General features: G+C 64.7%; 4 protein-coding genes across 7 annotated transcripts in view; 2 read left to right on the top strand and 2 right to left on the bottom strand.

Moving 5' to 3' along the window:
- DLGAP3 (DLG associated protein 3) overlaps positions 1–2,214 on the top strand; it is a 28,447-nt gene extending 26,233 nt beyond the window's left edge. For all 3 annotated transcript variants that reach the window (XM_037381790.1, XM_037381791.1, XM_037381789.1), the window contains exon 12: positions 194–2,214. In XM_037381790.1, coding sequence (XP_037237687.1) covers positions 194–412 — 219 coding nt within the window. In that variant the 3' untranslated portion in view covers positions 413–2,214. The remainder of the gene's footprint in view (positions 1–193) is intronic.
- A 571-nt stretch (positions 2,215–2,785) lies between these two features.
- SMIM12 (small integral membrane protein 12) lies at positions 2,786–4,128 on the top strand. The gene is made up of 2 exons (XM_037381832.1): positions 2,786–2,815; positions 3,050–4,128. The coding sequence occupies exon 2, from the start codon at positions 3,067–3,069 to the stop codon at positions 3,343–3,345; it is 279 nt and encodes a 92-aa protein (XP_037237729.1). The 5' UTR covers positions 2,786–2,815; positions 3,050–3,066; the 3' UTR covers positions 3,346–4,128.
- Positions 4,129–10,189: 6,061 nt separating this feature from the next.
- GJA4 (gap junction protein alpha 4) lies at positions 10,190–13,451 on the bottom strand. Its single transcript, XM_037381840.1, has 2 exons — positions 13,268–13,451; positions 10,190–12,311 (listed from the first exon to the last, which is right to left on the bottom strand). Exon 2 carries the CDS (start codon positions 12,288–12,290, stop codon positions 11,268–11,270), a length of 1,023 nt encoding a protein of 340 aa, XP_037237737.1. The 5' UTR covers positions 12,291–12,311; positions 13,268–13,451; the 3' UTR covers positions 10,190–11,267.
- Positions 13,452–15,821: 2,370 nt separating this feature from the next.
- Positions 15,822–19,657, bottom strand: GJB3 (gap junction protein beta 3). Of its 2 annotated transcripts, XM_037380958.1 has the most exons (3): positions 19,554–19,657; positions 16,442–17,226; positions 15,822–16,137 (listed from the first exon to the last, which is right to left on the bottom strand). In XM_037380958.1, the coding sequence occupies exons 2-3, from the start codon at positions 17,194–17,196 to the stop codon at positions 16,122–16,124; spliced, it is 771 nt and encodes a 256-aa protein (XP_037236855.1). In that variant the 5' UTR covers positions 17,197–17,226; positions 19,554–19,657; the 3' UTR covers positions 15,822–16,121. The 2 variants fall into 2 exon arrangements, with proteins under 2 accessions (XP_037236855.1, XP_037236854.1); XM_037380957.1 differs by lacking the exon at positions 15,822–16,137 and having other exon boundaries at positions 16,393–17,226.

Below are 19,657 nucleotides of genomic sequence, written 5' to 3'. Positions count from 1 at the left end.
CCAGCCTCACAACTCCCCACGGTGCAGGAGGGTCCACGGGGCCACCTCACCGTGGCTTTGGCACCCACGGCAGCGCCGTGCATGGAGGCGCATGTGTCCATCACGCCTGCTGGCTGTGCCAAGCCCACCAGGACGCCCGTTCTGTGGAGGTCCCTGCTCTGCGCCTACCCTGAAGCCCCTGTTGTCTGTGCAGGAGGAGAAGAAGGTGCCTCCCCCGATACCAAAGAAGCCGCCGCGCTCCAAGGTGCACCCAGTGAAGGAGCGCTCGCTGGACTCGGTGGACCGGCAGCGGCAGGAGGCCCGCAAGCGGCTCCTGGCAGCCAAGCGAGCTGCCTCCTTCCGCCAGAGCTCGGCCACCGAGAGCGCGGACAGCATCGAGATCTACATCCCCGAGGCACAGACCCGGCTGTGACCGCAGCCTCCGCTTTTCTACCCGGACTGGACGGCGTGGCCGTAGCTCACTGTGATGGGGAGCCGCGGGGACACCCTGGGGCAGCTCTTGGCCCCACTCACAGCTTCTCTCTTTTCTATCTTAGACCTTTCGTGGATCCGACGGCGGGTGATTGCAAGCCCGGTTCTGCCCCGTCCCGTTGCCCCCTGCCCGCATGCCCCTGCCAGCCTCTCCCGGGGTCCGGGGCTCTCCCTTCCTCTGCCCTCCCTGGGGCTGTGTCCCAGCTCTCCGTCCCCTTCCCACCCCACCAGCCTTTCTGCACCACTCCCCCCCCCGCCTGCATCCCAACCACATGAGAGGTGATGCTCAGCCCCTGGCCCCGCTGGGCTGGAGCAGAGGGGGCTGCAGGCAGGCCCCCCCTCACCTCTCCGTACTCAGTGCAATCCCCCAGCGCGTGGTGGGGACGGGCCCTCCAGCCCCTGCCCACCTGGAGCCCCCCCAGCCCCGCTCCCCAGCCCTGCCGGCACGAGGCTTTGGGATGTGGAGGGGACAAAGGGCTCCCCAGCAGCGCTGCCCGCGCCTGCCCCCGGCTCGGGTGCCACAGGGGACCCAGGGCTCCTTCCCCTATATACATATATAAATATAACCTGAGGAATAAACCAGAAACGACACGTGACCGGCGCTGTGTTCTGGCTGGTGGGGCAGACCAGAGCAGCAGGACCCCCCCCACACCCCCGGTCACGGCTTCCCTCGCACGGAGCATCACGACGCTTCTTCCTACCCCGCTCAGCCCTTCTCCACCATCAGTCCATCCCTCCGCTTATCCATCCCACCAGCCCGGAGACTGGGAGCGCCTCTGCAGTGTGGCACTAGCTGGGGACAGGGGGTACTGTGTCCCCCTTGTGCCTCACCACCGGTGGGAGCCCTGTCCCCCATGGGTGGGCAATGCAGTGGGGGTGGCGGTGGGGACACCTGCCCGCAGCCCCTTTGTGCCCGTGGTGGCTCTGCACTGGTGCCAGCAGGTGGGACCGGAGCATGGACATGGCCAGCAGCTGCCCCTTGAGTGGGGGGCTACCAGAGGTCACCCCAGGGGGGTCACCCCATCTTCCTGTGCCTCCAGGATAGGGCACCCCAGGGTGGGGCTGTCGTGTGCCTGGTGCCCCACGGCTGCTGCTCCCAGCTCCCTTGTCCCTGCACCCCGTCCTGGGAGCAGGGTGGGGGGGTCCCCAAAGGTCCCTTCCAGGGCAGAGCAGTGTGGCGGGGCAGGAGGCTGCATCTGCCTTGTCCCTGTCCCCATCCCAGGTCTCTCTCGGAGCATCCTGTCCCCCCCAGTGCCCCTTTTGGGGAGGACCCCGTCCCCTCACCCCACCGTGCCAGCAGCCCCACGCAGCATCACCAGCTGCCCCCCAGGCAGGGCCGGTGGGTGCCGGGGAGCCCCTGAAATCCGGGGCCAAACCTTGCCCAGGACCCTCGGGCAGAGCGGTGGGATCAGAAGCAACTTGGGGGGGCCCAGCTTGCACACACTCCCCCCCCCCCCCCCCCATGCAGCAGGGGGGGGCTGGGGCCGAGCAGGGGGGCACCTCGCTGGGGGTCCCTCGCTCCAGGGGTCCGTCAGTGCTAAACACCTCTGGGACGGCAGTGCCCGCTCAGTCACCCGAAGCCCCTTCCCCCCCTGCCGCCCCCCCCCCAGCCTCCCGGAGTTAGAGATGTGCCTGGGAAGGGCCCCCAGCCCCCACCCCGGCCAGCGCCGTGCAGTGACCGTGACACGTGGCTCCCTTTTTATTGTAACGAACCGCCGCAATTAATAAAGGTGACTTTGGTTACTCCGGGCCAGTGGCCACCTCCCCGTGGGGACGCGGCTGGCACCGGGCTCGCCTTTGCCCCGACTGCCGCCCCTTCGTGTCCGTGGGGCGGGAGGGTGGGAGAGGGGTCTGTGGGGTGGGAGAGGGGTGTCCGTGGGATGGGAGAGGGGTCTATGGGATGGGAGAGGGATCCGTGGGGCGGGAGAGGGGCTCTCGCTGGGGCAGGAGCAGATGTCCCCGCAGGGTGCCCGAGAGATGTCTGCAGGAATCCCCGTGGGTGCCTCCCCGTGGGTCTCCCTATGGGCACCTGCGTGGGTCTCCCCGTGGCTCCATCCCTGTGGCTCCCTCCCCGTGGCTGTCCCCGTGCGTCTCCCCGTGGCTCCCTCCCCCAGGGCTCCCCGTGGGTCTCTCTCCCCCCGTGGGTCTCTCTTCCCCCGTGGGTCTCTCCCCGTGGGTCTCCCCACGCTCCCGGGCCGCTCCTCCAGCGCCGCAGGTCCCGCGCTGTCCGCCAGGGGGCAGCCTCGCCCCGCCGCGCCTCGCCGCCGCCACTCTCGGCCGCGCTCCCGCTGCACCGCTGACCGGAAGGGGCGGGGCTGGCGGCGGCGGCGGCGGCGGGGCCCAGGTGAGCGGGGCCGCCCGGGGCTCGCTGGGGGTCCGGCTCCGGTGGCGGGGCGGCACCCCGGGGGGCTGAGCAGGGGGCCCGGGCGGGTCCCGCGTCCCTGTGGGTCGGTGCTGCGGGAGGCCCCGGTGCGGCCTTGCCCGCCGGAGCCTCGCCCGGGCGCTGGCAGCCCGCAGGCCTCGGGCGCCGCGGAGGGCCGGGCCCGGCTTGTGACCGCCGCGTGTCGCCCCCTGCCAGGCGCAGCCCCCGGCGCCATGTGGTCCGTGCTGTGGGCGGCCGTGCGCTCCAAGGCCCCGTACGTCACCTTCCCGGTGGCCTTCGTGGTGGGGCTGGTGGGCTACCACCTGGAGTGGTTCCTCCGCGGGGACCCCCAGCCCGCGGCCGAGGAGGAGAAGAGCATCTCGGAGCAGCGGGAGGACCGCAAGCTGCAGGAGATCGCGGGCAAGGACCTGACCAAGGTGGTGAGCCTGAAGGACAAGCTGGAGTTCGCCCCTCGGGCCGTGCTGAACAGGAACCGCCCGGAAAAGAGTTAATGAAGTTGGTTGGGCAGAGGCAGTGCCCTGGAGGAACTGTCCCTGGGGCCGGGGGCCGGCTGCCAGCGGGCTCTGACCTGCAGCTGGAGGGCTCTGACCCGCAGCACTGTGCTGGGGACACTTTTATCACCTGCAGCACCTTCCACCAGCTTCCCTCCTGCACCGGGCCCTACCTGGGCAATGCACTATGTCCACTGCTGCTCTTCACCCTCCCGGGGCCCGCCAGAGGGTCGGGGTTTGCCTGCCCCACATGCACTCGAGACACAGCACTCAGACCTCTTTTGTGGCAGGGCGGGCAGAGAGCCATGCTTCACAGGCAGAGTATTTCTGAAACCCATCAGCTCCTGGCCTGGTCTAGCCCCTGAACCACGAAACCCTCTCGGCCTGGTTCCCCACATCTCTTTAGGTTTCTTCCACGATGTGATGATAGAAGAAACTTGGACCTGAGTGACAAGGAGTTGGGGTCAGGCTAATGCCTGCGGCAGGAGGATCGGCTCTTCCGCTTACTGCTCTCCCGTGGCTCTTCATGAACCCCGACCACAGCTCCATGCTACTGCCTACCCCCCAGGGGAGCCTGAACAGTGGTGGAGAACTCCGGGGAACCCCTCTCTGCATCATCCCCAGGCTTCACAGTGAGGGAGGGGGATGGGGGGAGGTGCAAGTCCTGGCCCCGATTCTGTCACAGAGCTCCAAGTGTGGTGGTGGCTTTGGGCTGGTGTGTAGAGAACAAGGAGGTGTCTGCCCTGTACAGGAACAGCCAAAATAAACTTCTGTCAGTCCTTGGGTCTGTGTGTCTTCTGCAACAGCACCTGGCCCTAACCCTGGCTCAGAGTGTGTTTCTGCTCCCCATGTTTTCAAGAAGCAGCCCCTTCTACGATGGGAGAAATTCCATCGTTGTCCCTGGCTGGGCACTGACCTTGGGCCTGGCAGCAGGGTGAGTAGGCAGGAAGGAGGGGGAGGCACCGAAATCCCAGCCCGTGCTGAGGTTGTGCCTCCCTCCCAGCTCCCCCCGGCCACGTCATCTGCTTCCCTTCGACCTCCTTATCTAGACAAGAAGGGCTGTGGCAGTCCTGGGTGGGGTCCAGGGGGATGGGGGGGATCCCACTGGGCTGCTGAGCAGGGCAGCACATGGCAGGAGAGGCTGGCAGTGAGCGCGGGGGGCTGGTGGCCGGTGTCCCCTCCAGCCTCTGGCATCACAGGCGCAGTGGGACCAAACTCCAGCGAGAGCTGCCTGAGCCAGGCCAGCCGGTAACTGCAGCGTGCTGGGGCCGTAGCCAGGATTATCGCTGCCTCCCAGCTTGTTTTTTCCCCTGGTGCCTGAGCAAGGTCTTGCTGCTGCCCCGGCCTGGCCTTCCCCTCCCGGGGATGATAAATCTGTCGTGTCTGGTGCGAAGCCCTGAGGTCAGCAGCCGGTTCAGCATTTCTCATCGGTCCGTCCTTCCTCGGGGCCAGCTCCTGCCCCGCTGACAGCTTTACTGCTGGCGCTGCCCGGCTGCGTTTACCTCCCAACCTGCTGCTGTCCTGGGCCGGCAGGGCTCGCAGCCTGGCACTGCCGGGGACTCTCAGGCCTTTGCATGGCGGCGTGTGAGGGCAGCTGAGGCTGGGGTGGCAGGTGCAGGAGGAGGCTCAGGGCGATGCAAAGGCTGTCCCAGCTCTACCCCGCTGCAGCCACCTGCACTGGGGCTCACAGCACCTCTCATGCCACTGCCCCGGTCCCCCCGGGCAGGCTGGCACTGTCCCCTGAGGTGACCCCTGCCCTTGGCTTCTTCCTTTCCCAGCCTGGCTGCAGGGTGACGCTGGGCAATGGCTGTTCCCTATTGTGCGCTGGAGTGGGAACGGTCCAGTCCCTTCCCCCAAGTGGGACCAACGGGGCCCAGCTCGGAAACATCTTCTGAAATGCCTTTGTTCGCCCTGCGACGGAGCGGCTCCCTCGACTGTTTATAGCCCATTGATCTGCCTGTTCCCAGGGCTGGCCGGGCACAATCGGGCTTTGTCGGGGCCTCGCTGCCCCGTTTCCTCCCCTGGCCCACGCGGTGTCGGCCGGGGGGGCTGCTCCAGCGCAGTGCTGGAGCAATGCGCTCGGGAAGGATGGAGCCCTGCCAGCGGCTGCGTGGGCACCGGTGGCACCTGGCTGGGCAGCCCCTGCCCTGCTTCCACCACTGCTGCCTTCCTGGTCCTGCGTGTTTCCAGCTGGGTTCCGCGTGTCTGGGGACTCCCATCCGTCCCCACGGCAGACGCCGGCGTTGCTGCAGGGCCGTGGATTCCCCGCAGGCGCTGGGGCAGGGGGGAAGCTGCTTCCCAGAGACTGGTTGCCTTTCTCCTAAGCCCTCAGTACCATAAACCCACCCTTCCTCCCATTGAATCCCAACAATGTGCTGCCTGGGAAGTGCCGGCTGGACAAGAATAGGAGCCGGCGAGCACTCAGGGCTAGGGTGAGCAGCCACAGTTGCTCACGAAGAGTGAGAGGAAGCTTTAGTGAATAAACCATTATGGCAAAAAGCTGGCTTCCCCAGCCTGCACACAGCCGCTCAAGTCCTTCGTCTAGCCCAGCGTGTTTGTAATCCAGCTGTTCCCAGCATGGCACAGCTGGATGCTGCAGCGGGAGTGTGGCAAGGAGCCGTGCCAGCAGCACGTGTGGGGCCGTGCGAGGGGTGAGCCTGTCCCAGGCAGGGAGTCCCAGCCTGGCCAGGAGGTTGGTGTTTTGCAGGACAGCGTCCTCCCGGGGCTTGTCCAGCTTTGGGGAAGGGGCTGGCTGCGGCCACACCGCGCCACAGGGGAGGGATCGGATCTGGCAGCTGCAGAAGTGCTGCCTGTCCCTGCCCAGCCCGCGGTGGCCATGCCCCAGGCTGGGAGGGGGGCAAGCTGGCTGCTGCGCTCTCGGCATGGCCCTGCTGCCTTGCTGCTTCCTCCCTGCTGGCTCCGAGGGTGGCTACAGTTTCCCGGCCGACCCTCTGCCCTGCCCAGGGCCGGGTTTGCTCCCCAAACCCGACGGTCCATTGCCAGCCGCTGGTGAGAGGAGCAGGTGGCAGTTTCCGGAGGCAGGATGCAGGGAGTGAGCCAGGACCATGCTGGGGGGGGACACACAAGCTGTGCCCCGGCTTGCTGGGGGTTGGCTCAGGGGCCTGGGACAGCTGCTGTGCAGGCAGGGGCAGTGAGAGCCCCCTCGGCGGCTCGGCACGGCTCGGCACACCTGGATGACCGCAGCGGATGTCCGGTTAGCTCAGAGCAGGGATGCACCAGCTGCGCAGGGCTGGGGATGCTGTCACCCTGTGCTGGCACAAGGGCTGCTCAGAGCCATCGGTCCCCTTCCCGCAAGGCTTGGAGCGACGATGCTTTGGGGAGGAGCAGAGCAATGCAGGGGGCTTCAGGGGGACGCTGGGGCCCACAGGGACTCACGCTCCTCTGTCCCATCACAGCCACGCCGGGGCACCCAGGATCTGTGCACACCGCAGTGGCCCTGCAGCCCTGGGACACTGAGAGTGTTCACCCCAGTTGCACTGGAGAGCAAATGGTGTGTGTGTCCCCGCATCCCCTGGGGACGGCTGCTCTCTCCCCTGCTCTGGCCAGCCGAGGCTGTTTTCCCAGGCTCCAGTTTTGCCCTTTTCCTGAGCGCAGCCTGTCCTTTCCCAGCCTCCCGGTCTCACTTGCCTCTTCCTGCCCCAGCCCCACAGCGCAGACCCTCCGTGCCATGCCCAGTGGCTCTTTCTGCAGCAGGCAGAAGCCCTGACATGCTGTGGGAGAGGAGCAGCTCTGCCCTACACCCAGATGCGTCCCCCAGGCCCTGGCCGGGGACAGTGGGGCACGCTCCCTTCCCACCCAGCAGGCAGCACCCCCTGCCCTCCTGGAGCTGCATCAGGCCGATGCCCTGAGCCGCTGGCAGGGGTAGGACCCATCCCGGGGTGGGCATGGGGTGCTGGGTGCTGCGGTCCCATCGCCTCCGTGCGAGGAAGCGACTGGAGGGGAGCGACAATGTCAGGATGCGGGAAGTCATCGGGGCTATTGAGCGCGTTTCCTCCCGCCCGCGGTTCTCACACGGGGCCGCATTGTCTGCCATGCCCGCGCGTGGAGCGCTAAATATAACCCCGTGCCTGGGGGAGGAAGGGAGCCATTTGGGGGTTGCTTTTCCTTCGTTCGGCACTGTTGGCAGTGGTGCTGGGAAGGGCAGGATTGTACCTGGTCTGGTGTTGCCTGGATGGTGGGTGCGGTGGGCTCAGGGGGTCTGCGCCTGGCTCAGAGGGATGCTCCTGCCTGCGCCCGGTCTCCCTGGGGGGCTGTGGGAAACGGGGCACTGGGAAGCTGCGGGCAGAGCCCTGGGCACAAACGGGGCCCCAGTGGGTGGGGGGCCATGCTGTGGCCCTGGCTGGCGCCCCCCTGCCCAGCCCTCTGCCCTTCCTCCCCTCTCAGCTGCAGTTTTGCTCCTGCCACAGCTCTTCCTGCAAGCCGGTCGGATTTAGACGCTGTTTTCTGTGCCCTGGGAAAGCTTAAAAATAACCTCCTTGGTGCTTGGCCAGCGCCTTGCAGGCGGGACATGCTGCACAGCCCTCACGGCTCCTCTCCCCCAACCCACGGCAGAGCTGGGCAGGGGGAGCCCAGCACAGACTGGTCCTAACTGGGAGGAGAGCAGGAACCTCCCTGCAAACCTGTGGCCATGGGACAAAGTTACAGAGCTCCCAGGGGCCGTGGCTGGTGTTAGACCAGCACCCCCAGTGGGAATCGGGGTCCTGGGGAGTGTGTGGTCCAGGACTGGCAGAGCCGCCCCAAAGCCTTTCCTGACTCAGGGAGTGCTCGGGGTGGCTGCCCACCCCCAGCATCCTCCTGAACTGGTGAGTGTGCCTGTGCACCCGCAGCCTCAGGCTGCTGGAGGTCAGGTCAGGTGCCCGTCCATCTGTCCATCCACCTCTCTACCTCTTCCTTTTGCTCCTTTGGCCCTGTCGTCTCCCTCTCTTTCTTCCAGGGCTGAGGATGGGGGAGCTGCCGAGGAAGGCAGCCCAGCTCCCGCGCCATGGCACAGGGTGGGCAGGCAGCTCTTGCTTGCCAGGGCAGTTCTCGGGGGGCTGCAGCGGTGCCTTGGGAAGTACGTCCAGCCTTGGGTGGGATAAACCCCACAAGGCTCTTAGGTGGCGATACGAAAGCTGCCCTCCCTGAAAATCCATGCTAAGGGCAATGCCAGCATGGGGGAGAACAGCCCCACAGTGCCCCCACCCCATTGCCATGCCCAGGGCTCTCTGCCATCCCAGTCAGGTGGCTGCAAGTCGTCCTGGTGCCCACATGTCACGGCACATACTTGCTGCCCGTTACCCCAGAGCTGAGTCTCTGGGGTACCTGTGGGGACCCCATCACCACAGCCCCCAGGCTGCCCATGCCACCGCAGGGCTCAGCATCATGGCACGGGGCCGGGGGTTGGGGCAGTGAGTGACCGGAGGGGCCTGTTTACTCAGGAGGGAGCACAGAGGTGTGAGAAAAGCCGTGCGTGTCCACTATCTGTCCCCGAGCTGTGCCAAAGGGCTTCTCCGGGACAGCCTGCACCCTTATCAGCTGCAAACTTTTATTTGCCTAAGGGCTGCCCGCCCGCCTTCTGGGGGGCTGCTGCCAACACCGGCCCCACGGCCGCCCCCTCCCCGGTCCCACCGTGCAGGTGAACCCCTCGCTGTTGTTGTTGGCATGTGGCGTGGGCAGGTCCCGGCGGCACGAGGTCACACCAGCTGCCCCGAGCTGCCTTGTCACAACATGGGAACAATAGCGGGACGCGGAGCTGTGTTTGCACAGCACCCGTGGCCGGGCACAGCGTCCAGGCAAGGGGGGGTCTCGGCCGTCTTGTTTTCCACCTTGCAAGGCCGTTCGGAAAAGCGTGATGCTCCCCTGGTGCCAACAAAAATATCAGCCCAGGAGAGGGGAGGTGAGCGGGGGAACACTGCCGGCGGGTAAACACACTGCACGGCTGCACCGTTACCTTTCACACGGGTATTTCCTCCTGGCTGAGCACACCAGACTGCCCCCCTCCCCCAGAAAGCTGCAGCTTGGAGGGGCTTTGCAGCTCTGCTGATGCCTGGGGAGCGCTGGGCTGTGGTCCCCCATTGCACTGGGGTGCTCCGGGAGCCCCCACTGGGCAACAGGGGGAGCAGGGCAGGGTCCCTCTGGAGAGCATCTTCCCCAGCATCCTCATGGAGGGTGCAGGGGAGGGCTGAGAGCTGGTAGCGTGCACCTCAGACCCCCACCCCAGGGGATTTTACCCCCCTTGTTATTCCCAGCAGGGAGGGGAGCCAAAGGCAGGCTCGGCCACCAGCCCAGGCGCTGCACCAAGGGCAGCCTGGCCGGGTGCCTCCCTCTTCTCTTCCTCCAGCAGCCAGTGGCAGCGATATTACCCGATATCACCCATATTTTATTTTCTCCAGGGTATTTTTAGCCCGTCCCACCCTCACTGAAGAGGCCCTCGGCAGAGAGCAGGCTCTGCCCTGGGCTGGCTTGGCCAGAGAAACTAAACAACAGCCCGAGCCGCATTGTGTGCCTTTATCTGTGGCTCATTTCCACCTATTATGCAGCCACGAGCAGCTCCATGGCCGCCGTTCGGTTTATCTGCAGCACAGCCAGGGCAGAGGAGCTGAGCCCTGCTTTGGGTCACGGGCGCCTGTCCCAAGATGGCCCAGTGACAGCCTCTGGGCTGAGGCTTGGCTCAAGGGGATGGGACACTATAGCAGGGAGGGTTGTGATTTCAGTGGGTGGGTGCCCACGCCCCCCTGGACCCCAGCCCCACAGGGCAGCAGCTTCCCTCTCAGCCCCAGACCCGCACCCACCCTCCCAGGGACAGCTGGTGGCTGCAGGAAGCACAGTCAGGCCACACTTCACCTTTTTTCATTCATCCAACTTTATTCAACAAGATGCAACACTTGAGTCTGCCAGGAGGAAAGGAAACAGCACTGAGGGCAGCACCCACATCCCACGCTCGTGCCTGGGTCACGCAGGACCTTCCCCTTTCACAGCATCGGTGGGCTGGGGATGACAGGGTGACTGCTCATGTGGCGGCTGTTGATTCTTCCATACACCCCCCAACACCCCCACCCACAGCAGGAGATGACTAGTGCAAAGTAATAAAACCAATAACCCCCCAAACCCAGCAGCTGCTTGGCGAATTCCTCCTGGAAAAATGCACAGGGCTCCAGGGCACTCGGCCAGGCTGGACACGGCTCCCCAGATCCCACACAGCGGCACCTTGAAGGCAGAAAGCCCCATGCTCAGGCCAGCAGGTTAAAAATAACTTAGAGACACACACCAAGTGGGAAAGGGTCCAGGGCTGGGGGCTCGCAGCCCCAGCGCACCCGAGCAGTGACCTGCAGCCATCGGGATCAGTGGGTGGCTGCAGAGCCCCAGCTGCCAGCTGCTGCTTAACCCCCCCATGCCCCGTGGGGCAGGGGGCAGCTCCCGCAGCAAGCCCTGGGGCAGGAGCTGCTGGCCCGCAGCCGTGGCCACAGGAACAGGATGGGGCTGGTGGCCAGGGCCGGTGAGGCAGCGCTGCCCCAGCCCTCCTGGGCTCAGCCCGCTGCCTGTGGAGGCAAGTGGCTTCCCAGGGCACAGGCCCAGCTTTCACACTCCAGCCTCGCGGCTGGCCCCAGCCTCCTGCCACAGCCCCGGGGACAGCCTGTTCCCAGCTGTGTGGCTCGAGGGATTTCTCCCTTTCCCACAGCGAGGCACACGGGACACGGCGTCCCAGGGAACTTTCTGCAGTTTCCTTCCTTGCAAGGTCTGTGGGGAAAAGAGGAGAGTGGGGAGGCTCTGCTCCAGGAGAGCATCCAGCCCCGCTCCCGAGCATCACCTCCCGGGGCAGGCAGGTCCCCCCGGGCACAGCCTCCGCAGCCCATCCAGACGGCACCTTCACAGGAACAAGGGACCAGGGAAGGTCCCCGTGGCCAGCCGGGGCCAGCCCGGCACTAGACGTACTGCTTTTTGGAGGCTGAGCTCCCGGGCCGGCTGCACAGCTTCTCCTCCGGTGTGGGGGCTTCAGCAGCCGCGGGGGTGTAGGGGTCTGAGAGGGGTCTGCTGCCACTGCCCAGCGCCAGGTTCTCCTCGTTGTGGAAGTTGGCCCAATTCTGCTCACTGGAGAGCTTGTTGTAGGCCTGGTAGGGTGGCGTGTGGCTCTCGGCCATGGGCAGGAAGGGGTAGTGCTTGGGTGGGTAGGGACCCACAACCATGTCGGGGGCAAAGCCGTCCTGGCTCGGCCCCGACACCTTCTTGATGTTGCCAAGCAGGCTCTTGCAGCAGAGGTGGAAGAGCTCCAGGAGGTTCAGGATTAAGGAGATCAAGCCCATCACCAGCATGAAGATGATGAAGATGCTCTTCTCGGTAGGGCGAGAGATGAAGCAGTCCACCTGATGGGGACAGGGGTCCCTCTTGCACACATAGCGGGGCACCATGGAAAAGCCGTACAGGTACCACTGGCCAACGAGGAAGCCAGCCTCGAAGATGCTCTTGCAGATCACACTGATGATGTACGTCCACATCAGCGCCCCTCGGATCTTGAGCCGCCCATCCTCCGTCATGTAGATCTTGGACATCTTCTTCTCCACAGCTGCCAGGGCCTGCTCGATCTTTGGGTCCTTGCTGTGGATAGCCCGAAGCTCGCTCTCCTGTTGCTTCAGCTTCTCCTCCTTCCGGGAGAGATAGACAACATGGCCGAGGTAAATCAGCGTTGGGGTGCTGACAAAGAGGAACTGGAGCACCCAGTAGCGAATGTGGGAGATGGGGAAAGCTTTGTCATAGCAGACGTTGGTGCATCCCGGCTGCTTGGTGTTGCACACGAAATCCGACTGCTCGTCCCCCCACACTGACTCCCCAGCCAAGCCCAGGATGAGGATGCGGAAGATGAAGAGCACGGTGAGCCAGATCTTCCCGATCACGGTCGAGTGCTCCTGGACTTGGTCCAGCAGTTTCTCCAGGAACCCCCAGTCACCCATCTTCTAGGGAGCCTCGTGCCTCTGCCAGCGGAGAGAGGAGGGGAGCCAAGTCAATTCTCCGTTTCCACACTGGAGAGCACGGGGCAGACGGGGCCACCTAAACCCTGCACTTTCTCAGGACGCAGCTGCTCTGCCGAGGGTCCCAGCAACCCACCAAGGAACATCCTAAGGGAGGGAGCCAGGCAGCACTGCTGAGCCCAGGAGCGCTCCTCCTACACCCCAGTGCAGAAACACGGGGCTGGGGGAGAAGAGGCACCGAGGGGATCCCCCACCCCAGCACCGTCCCATGCACAGCACCCAGTCCCACTCCCAGGACACAGCCCGCAGCGAAAAGCTCGCTGCCCCGCTGGTTTGGGGGCATCCCCTGGCCACAGCACCCAGAGAGGGGGCACGGGGGGGCTCACAGGAGCAGCAGCCCAGATTTGCCTCTCCTACAGCCCACTGCCCCGGTTCTGCCGAAGGGCAGAGAGCACCAGGGTCATGGAACGGGGGGAAGCGCAAACCCCTGGGGTACCGCAGCCACCCCAGTACCTGCTCAGGGCTCACCCCAAACTGGAGGGACAGCCCCCAGCCGGGTCCCTCGCTGGGGGGTGATGGCACCCAGCCCGCTCCCCCCTCCAGGGCTTTCCCCAGCCGAGGGACCCCCCAGACCACTCACCGCACGCTGACCTGCTGTCGCTCCGGGGGTGCCTCAGCCTCACCCCCGGTGAGCCCAGCCCTCCCAGCAGAGCTCAGCCCTGCAGCCCGGCTGGGAGAGAAGGAACAGCCGCAGCCCTGGCTTCTAATTAACCCCTGCCAATTAAGCAGGCAGAGGTGCCGGCTGGGCCGTTAAAGGGACACCCAGCCGCATGGGGCCAGCGGGGTGCCCCAGGCTGCCAGCGGGTGCCAGCGGTGGGGTGCCCCTACCCCAGGCACCCGTGTCCCCAATGCCCCCCCGGGGGTCCCGGCGCCGCGGGCTCCCGGCAGCGCGCACTCACCTCCGCCGCGCCGGGCACGTCCCGCCGGGCTGGGGCCGCGCTGGGTGTGAGCGGCCCGGGCGGCTCCGGCCCTGCGGGGCCGGGGGGGCCCGGGGGGAGCCAGGGGAGGAGCGCGGGCAGGAAACCGGGGGCCGGGGCTTAGCGCCAAGCCTCAGGTGTGCGGGGCCGCCCCCCACCCCCCGACCGAGGGGGCGGCCCCGGGGGGGGGCGCCGGGGACAGCCGGCCCCCTCGCCACCGGGGGCGGTGGGTAAGCCCCGGGTTTCCCCGCCCGTTCGCTCCCGGTTCCGGCAAAGCCGCTGAGCGGGGCAGGGACCCGCGGGGCTCACGGACCTGCCCACCGGTGGGGACCCCCGGCGAGCCACCCCACGGCGCGCCCCTACAGCCGCCGCGCTGTTGGTGCGGGGCGGCAGGGCCGGGGAGATGCCCCGGGGTGCCGGGGGGGATGCTCGGTCCCCCGGGGATGCTCGGTCCCCGTCCCGTGCCCCCGCGGGTCCGTGCGGCGCGGCGGGCGCTGGGTGGTGCTGGAGCCACACCGGAGCCCGCCGCTGCCCGGCCCCGGGGCTGAGCTGCGCCGGGGACCCGCGGGCCGGCACCCGCCGCCCGGTTCAAACGGGGCTTTGCCGTCGGCTGCTCCGACGGGGCGTGCGGAGGCACCGCAGCGGGGAGCGGGGGGGCTGATGCTGGTGGTTTACACACAGGCTTAAGTCCTGCTGCCTTTGGGGAGGGGGCAGACCCGCTGTGTGTGCCCCCACCCGCTGTCCTGCCACGGCCGCAAAGGGCCGGCGCGGTTGGCGTGGGCTGTGTGGGGTCAGCCGGGGCGGTGGGCTCGGGTTTGGGCTACCGAAACCAGAAACTAGGCCAGTTCTCACCAACTGGGAGCTGCCGCCTCTCCTGCACCGAGACATGGCATTTCCTTCTCACAGACAGTGCCAGGGCTGAGCGAGGGCAGAGCCAGAATAGCATCATTATATTTAATATCAAATAATTGCCGTGCTTCAGGTGACGCCCATGTGCTGCTCCATGCCGTGGCACCAGGGTGCTGCAGAGCCCACGGCCCGTCTCCCAGCCAGCCCACCATGAATCCCACTTCCCGCTCCCACCACCCCTGGGTTGTAGCTGCCCAAACGGCATGGTCCCCTCTCGGTGCCTGCCCCAAGCGATGCTCTGAGCCCCCCCAGCCCTCCACGGGTGGAAACGATCACTTCTGGGGAGCTGCTCCAAACCTGCAAGGGAACCAGAGCTGCTCTGACAGCAGACACGCCTGCTCCCATGTTGCTTTACCCACCAGGATGGTGCCCAGCATGGGCTTCACTTGCCCCAGCCACAGACCCCCAGTGAGCCGTGTGGGTGTCCCAAAGCAGACCCCTGTGGCTTCCAGAGCCGCTTCCTGGTCAGCCACCTTCTGCTGTTCAACCTCCTGGAGCATCTTTCCTCTGGCACTGAGGCTGGCACCTCAGGTGACACAGGTGACATGGTGCTGGGGTGCCCATGGGAGCAGCCGGTGCTGGAAGCACTTGCTCTGTGTCCCAGCGCAGAGACGTGTCACTGCCCCAGCAGCATGGGAATGGCCATCACAGCCTCCCACAGCGGCACGAGCCCTGGCTGTGGCAGCGCACACCACGGCATGCTCACGGGCTGGCCGGAGAGCCAGCAGACCCTCCGTGTAGCACCGCTTAAGGAGAGATTAAATGGAAATAATTTCTATTTATTGTAATATTTATCAAGATTTAGTAAATAATTGATGCTGCTCCTTCCTTGATTTCCTCGGGGGCCAGCATGCGGTTCTGGTGAATTAAAGTTTAACGATGCGTGACAAGCCGGGAGGAGGCGGAGTGGTCGGACACCGGGCACACCGGCACCGGGGCTCGAGCCGCATAGCCCCAGCTGAGGCAGGAGTGGGGAGGACCCAGCTGTGGGCTTCTGGGGAACCTCTGCAGATCCATTTCTTCTGCCTTTACCAGTCCTCCCAATTCAAAGCGTGCAGAGCAGATCCCACCGTCTACAAACAACATGATGTATTTTGGATCCATGACTTACGCTATCTGTGACATCCAGAGGAGGTGAGGGGGGATGCAAAGGCTCCAAGAGAAGCAGCAGAACCAGCACGGGCAGTTGGGTGGGACACCGGCATGGCGCTTGCATGAGCGAAGGGGAAAAGGCTGCTCCTGCCCCAGTGCTGGCAAAGGGAGCAGCCAGGAGCAGCCTGCAGCCCTGCTCCTCTCTGATTACTCCGGGCGCACGAAGAGGGCTCTGGCCACGGCGCTGAGCCCAGCATTTCTTTGGTTCCTTGGTACAAAAGAAAGGAGGATGAAACTGTGCTTGGGACTGTGCCTGTACGGGCACAGCGAGCCAGGAGGACTGTCACCGCGCTAGGTGACACCATCCCTGGCTGGGCACTGATGCATTCACACCCAGCACGCGAGCAGCAGAGCTGCAGGACCCAAGAGAAGCTGCTGGGACACAGGAGTCCCCATGCTCCCTCCTGCCAGCCCCAGTCCCGTGTGCTCCCCCAGCTCGATGGCTTCACCCCTGCAGCTCCTGGCTGGGCTCGCTGCCCGGGAGGACTGAGCTGGCTGCTGCGGTGGGGCTGGCTGCTCGGCGGAGTCATGCACGGCATCTATACGTTGGCAGGATGTCCAAGCCCCGCGGCGCTGCCGCGTGCAGCTGGCAGAGCTCCAGGGCTGCCCTCGCCTCACCTGCGTCTGCTCAGGCACCCGTGGGCCTCTCTCGGGGTGACTTCATTTTTCTGGGCTTAGTCATTTTTCATGAGTTGACTCTTGAGGGTTCAGGGACTTAGCAGGCTTGAAAAGCTGCTGGGCCAAGGGGAAGGCGAGCCGGCTGGGACGGGTGAGCTCACAGCTCTTCTCCTCTGTGGGAAGAACAGACACCCTCAGGCATGCCCGGGGGCAGCTAGCACCCACCTGCCACCGAGCGTGCCCTCGCCGCTGGGACACCCAGGGACGTGCCCATGCTCCCAAGCAGGAGACTTCCCATAGATGTGTCCCCCTCCCCTTTCAGCCATCGAGGTCCTGGCTGGTGGCATCACTGGTGGTCACCACTGTGGCCAGCCAAGCCTGGCACAATCCAGGACACTTCTCCCTCCCTCTTGCCCTCCCAGCACCCATCAGACAGCAGTCAGGTTGGGAGCCAAAGCCCACAGGGCTGCCACCCACCTCGTCTGGGACTTGTCCTTCTCCTCCGTCTTGAGGTGGCACCGGCAGGTGGAGGCCTTGCTGTAGCTGACGGAGCGCTTGGTGGACTTCTTCCACTTCCGTGCACTCCGGACAACCCGCTTGAAGATGAGGTAGAAGATCTCACAGACCGTAAGGATGATGCAGATGGCTGAGGCCCCGACCATAAAGTACGTGAAGACTCTTTTCTCGGTTGGCCGAGCAATGTAGCAGTCTACAATGTTGGGGCAGGGGTCCACATTGGAGCACTTGACCAGCCGTGGCAAGTCAAAGCTGTCCCATATCTTGTGGAGGAGGTAGAGGAACAGGATCTCTATGATAAGCTTGAAGAAGAGGCTGAGCAGGTAGGTCCACCACAGTCCGCCATGCTTCTTGCCCGTGTTGCTGTAGAGCCTGGGGCAATTCTCCCCATTCTTCTCCCGGTTCTTCTTCTCCCGGTCCTCCCTGTAGGCCACGTGCATGATGACCAAGAGGGAAGGGCAAGTGACAAAGATGAGCTGCAGGGCCCAGAGGCGGATGTGGGAGATGGGGAAAAATTGGTCATAGCAGACATTGGTGCAGCCCGGCTGCCGCGTGTTGCAGTCAAAGTCCTTCTGCTCATCTCCCCACACGCGCTCAGCTGCCACCACGTAGACCAGCACACGGAAGACGAAGACCACAGAGAGCCAGATGCGGCCAAAAGCTGTGGAGTATTTGTTGACCCCGCTGAGCAGCGCCTGCAGTGTTTTCCAGTCCATGGTAGCTGGTGGAGACCAGAGTCACCCAACCTGGAGAAACAGCAGCAGAAGCCGTGGGTGAAGAGCAGTGGGAGATGGCCATGGGTCAGCTCACCTCTTGCTGCACTTAATCTCATTGACCTCCTGGACTGTCTCCCCAACCATGTGCCACTTATTTGGGGTGGAGGGACCATCTCACTTGTAGACAGTAAAGCCCATCCTCACGTTCTCCTGTTGACAGAGGTGACTCAACCTCTCTGCACTTCCTTCTGGTGGAGCCTTTGCCGTAAGGGATGAGCCACCTGGCCAAGTCCCTGCCACCATGTCCCCGGCCTGATTGCGCACGTCGGTGTAAATTGGCAGCGCAATCTGCTGGAGCGGGCCAGGATCAACAGGAAGAGGCTGCGCCCAGGCGGGAGGCAGGGGCAGCTGTGCAGGGTGCTGGGCATGGCAGCAAAGCAAAGGTTTGTGTGGACACCAGCCCCGCAAGCTGACCGGTCCCTTGGGATGGGGGCAGGAAGGGACCCTGCAGCACATTTCCACCCCTGACCACACCTTCCTTCTCCCCCGCTGCCCACAGGGGCACATGCTGATGGCCACTAGGATGGACCCCCAGTGCCCTGCCAGCCCCTCCTTGGCTGCCCAGCACTGAGGCACAAGCTCATTGATTGCCTGATGTGCCCCTGATGCATCAGAGCCACGGTGGGAAGGACGGGGGCAGCGGGACCCCCACCTGTGCAATGGGACCCGGTGGGAAAGCGCCTTGGCAGGGGCAGGGCTGAGCTGGCTCCGCTCGGCTGCAGCACTGGACCAGCACAGCTCCTGGGTCGTGCTCCCCAGGCTCGTCCTCTTCCCTCCCCGGGGTTTTGTGTGGCTCAGCCACACTCCCCTGCACCAGCACGTTTTGGGGATGGATGGGAACCTTTACCACCAGGGACACCCCAGGGGATCTCAGGTGTGGTCCCAGCCTTCCCTGAGCCGCAGTTTCTACATAGGTAGAATGGGCTAAACCAGCCGCCATGCTTTGCTAACGCCAAGAGCTGAAGGGGAAGCGGCTGCTGCAGAGCCGGATGCTGGGGCATGGCAGGGATGGGTTTTCTTTCTCGCAGGTGACGCCTGAGGCAGCCCAAGCGCGGGTGAAAGTGGGGCTGCTGAAAGGGAGAGTCTGTGCATGCTGCCGGCACCTCACCCTAGCTGGCACCCCGCTCCCGGCAGCGGCAGCGCTGCTGGCAGCCCCAAGGGCTTGTGCTGGCCAAACCGGCTCCGCAGCTCGGCATGGGGCTGCCCCAGTGCAAGCAGGGTGGCACGCTACGCCAGACCCAGAGCTTTACTGCCTGGCACGCTATGCCAGACCCAGAGCTTCACTGCCGCCTGGGTTTGCAAACCCGGGTGACGGTTAGCCGGAGGTGAGTTGGCCACTGTTGGCTCTGTGCTGTTAAGGTGTCTCCCCTGACAGAGGGCTTCACAGAATGGCAGGCTGGGTCCGTCCCTGCTTTTAGGGCGTTGCTTTGAGCAATGCACACCACCACTGATACGAGCATGGTGGGCTGTGCGGTGTAGGGGTGAAGACCAGAGTGAAGCATCACACGATCCTGTGGTAAGCAGGGAGGGCCAAGCCCTTGAAGGACAGAGCCGAGCACCAGCAATGATCAGAGGAGACTTTTTGCAGCTTCCTTTGCCTTTGCAAGAATTAATCTTCTTTTGCAAGGAACTGCCAAGTTTTGGGGGTCTGTGCCTGCCGGCGAGGACACTCTGCAGAGCAGTTTCTTGCTCGCCACGGGAATGGTCTGTCTGTGCCTGCAGAGCATGGTGCATAGCAGTGGGCTGCTGGGGGTCCTCAGTGATGGGCTGCTGGGGGTCCGCAGCACTGGGCTGCTGGGGGTCTGCAGTGCTGGGTTGCTGGGGGCTTGCAGCGCTGGGCTGCTGGGGGTCTGCAGAGATGGGCTGCTGGGGGTCTGCAGCGCCAGGTGCTTGTGGCTCTGGCAGGAGGAATGTGCCAAAGCCCCGCAGGAGCCCAAACTGGCCCAGCAGGTTGGGGCCGGGGCCAGGGAGGCAGCACCGTGGCTGGTTCCAGTGGGACCACATCCCAGATATCACCAGTCCCAACATTTCATTTCTGTGTTTTCTAAAAGAGGTGGTTTGTGTAAGAAAAATATGGTTTTTTTCCAGACAAATGCTTTGGTTTTGGCTGTTGAAATGCCTGCCTGGGGCGTACAGGACAGCCCAGGAGCCAGCAGGCAGCTCCAGTTCCAGGCTGGATCAAAAGTTTCCTTCAACCCCAAGCGCTAATTCCTTCCTTTCCAGCTACTCAGGTCAATCAGCACCATGCACTTGCATCCCCCCGCAGGAGCTGCTGCCCAGTGCCCCCCGAGACGTACCTGGAGGCGGCTCAGGCTCCTTCCCCGCTCAGGGCATGGCTGAGGGCGCAATGGCACACAGATGATCTGAGTCCTCTTGTCCGAGGAGAGCTGTGTGGCCTGGC

The sequence above is a fragment of the Falco rusticolus genome, chromosome 3 (assembly GCF_015220075.1).
Source record: "Falco rusticolus isolate bFalRus1 chromosome 3, bFalRus1.pri, whole genome shotgun sequence".
Classification (NCBI taxonomy): Eukaryota; Metazoa; Chordata; class Aves; order Falconiformes; family Falconidae; genus Falco; species Falco rusticolus.
Note: the sequence above shows the minus strand (reverse complement) of the source record. Positions and strands in the feature narration are given on the sequence as shown.

Excerpts from the sequence above, each read along its gene's own strand:
- SMIM12 (XM_037381832.1), top strand. The coding sequence starts at position 3,067 with ATGTGGTCCGTGCTGTGGGCGGCCGTGCGCTCCAAGGCCCCGTACGTC.
- GJA4 (XM_037381840.1), bottom strand. The coding sequence starts at position 12,290 with ATGGGTGACTGGGGGTTCCTGGAGAAACTGCTGGACCAAGTCCAGGAG.
- GJB3 (XM_037380957.1), bottom strand. The coding sequence starts at position 17,196 with ATGGACTGGAAAACACTGCAGGCGCTGCTCAGCGGGGTCAACAAATAC.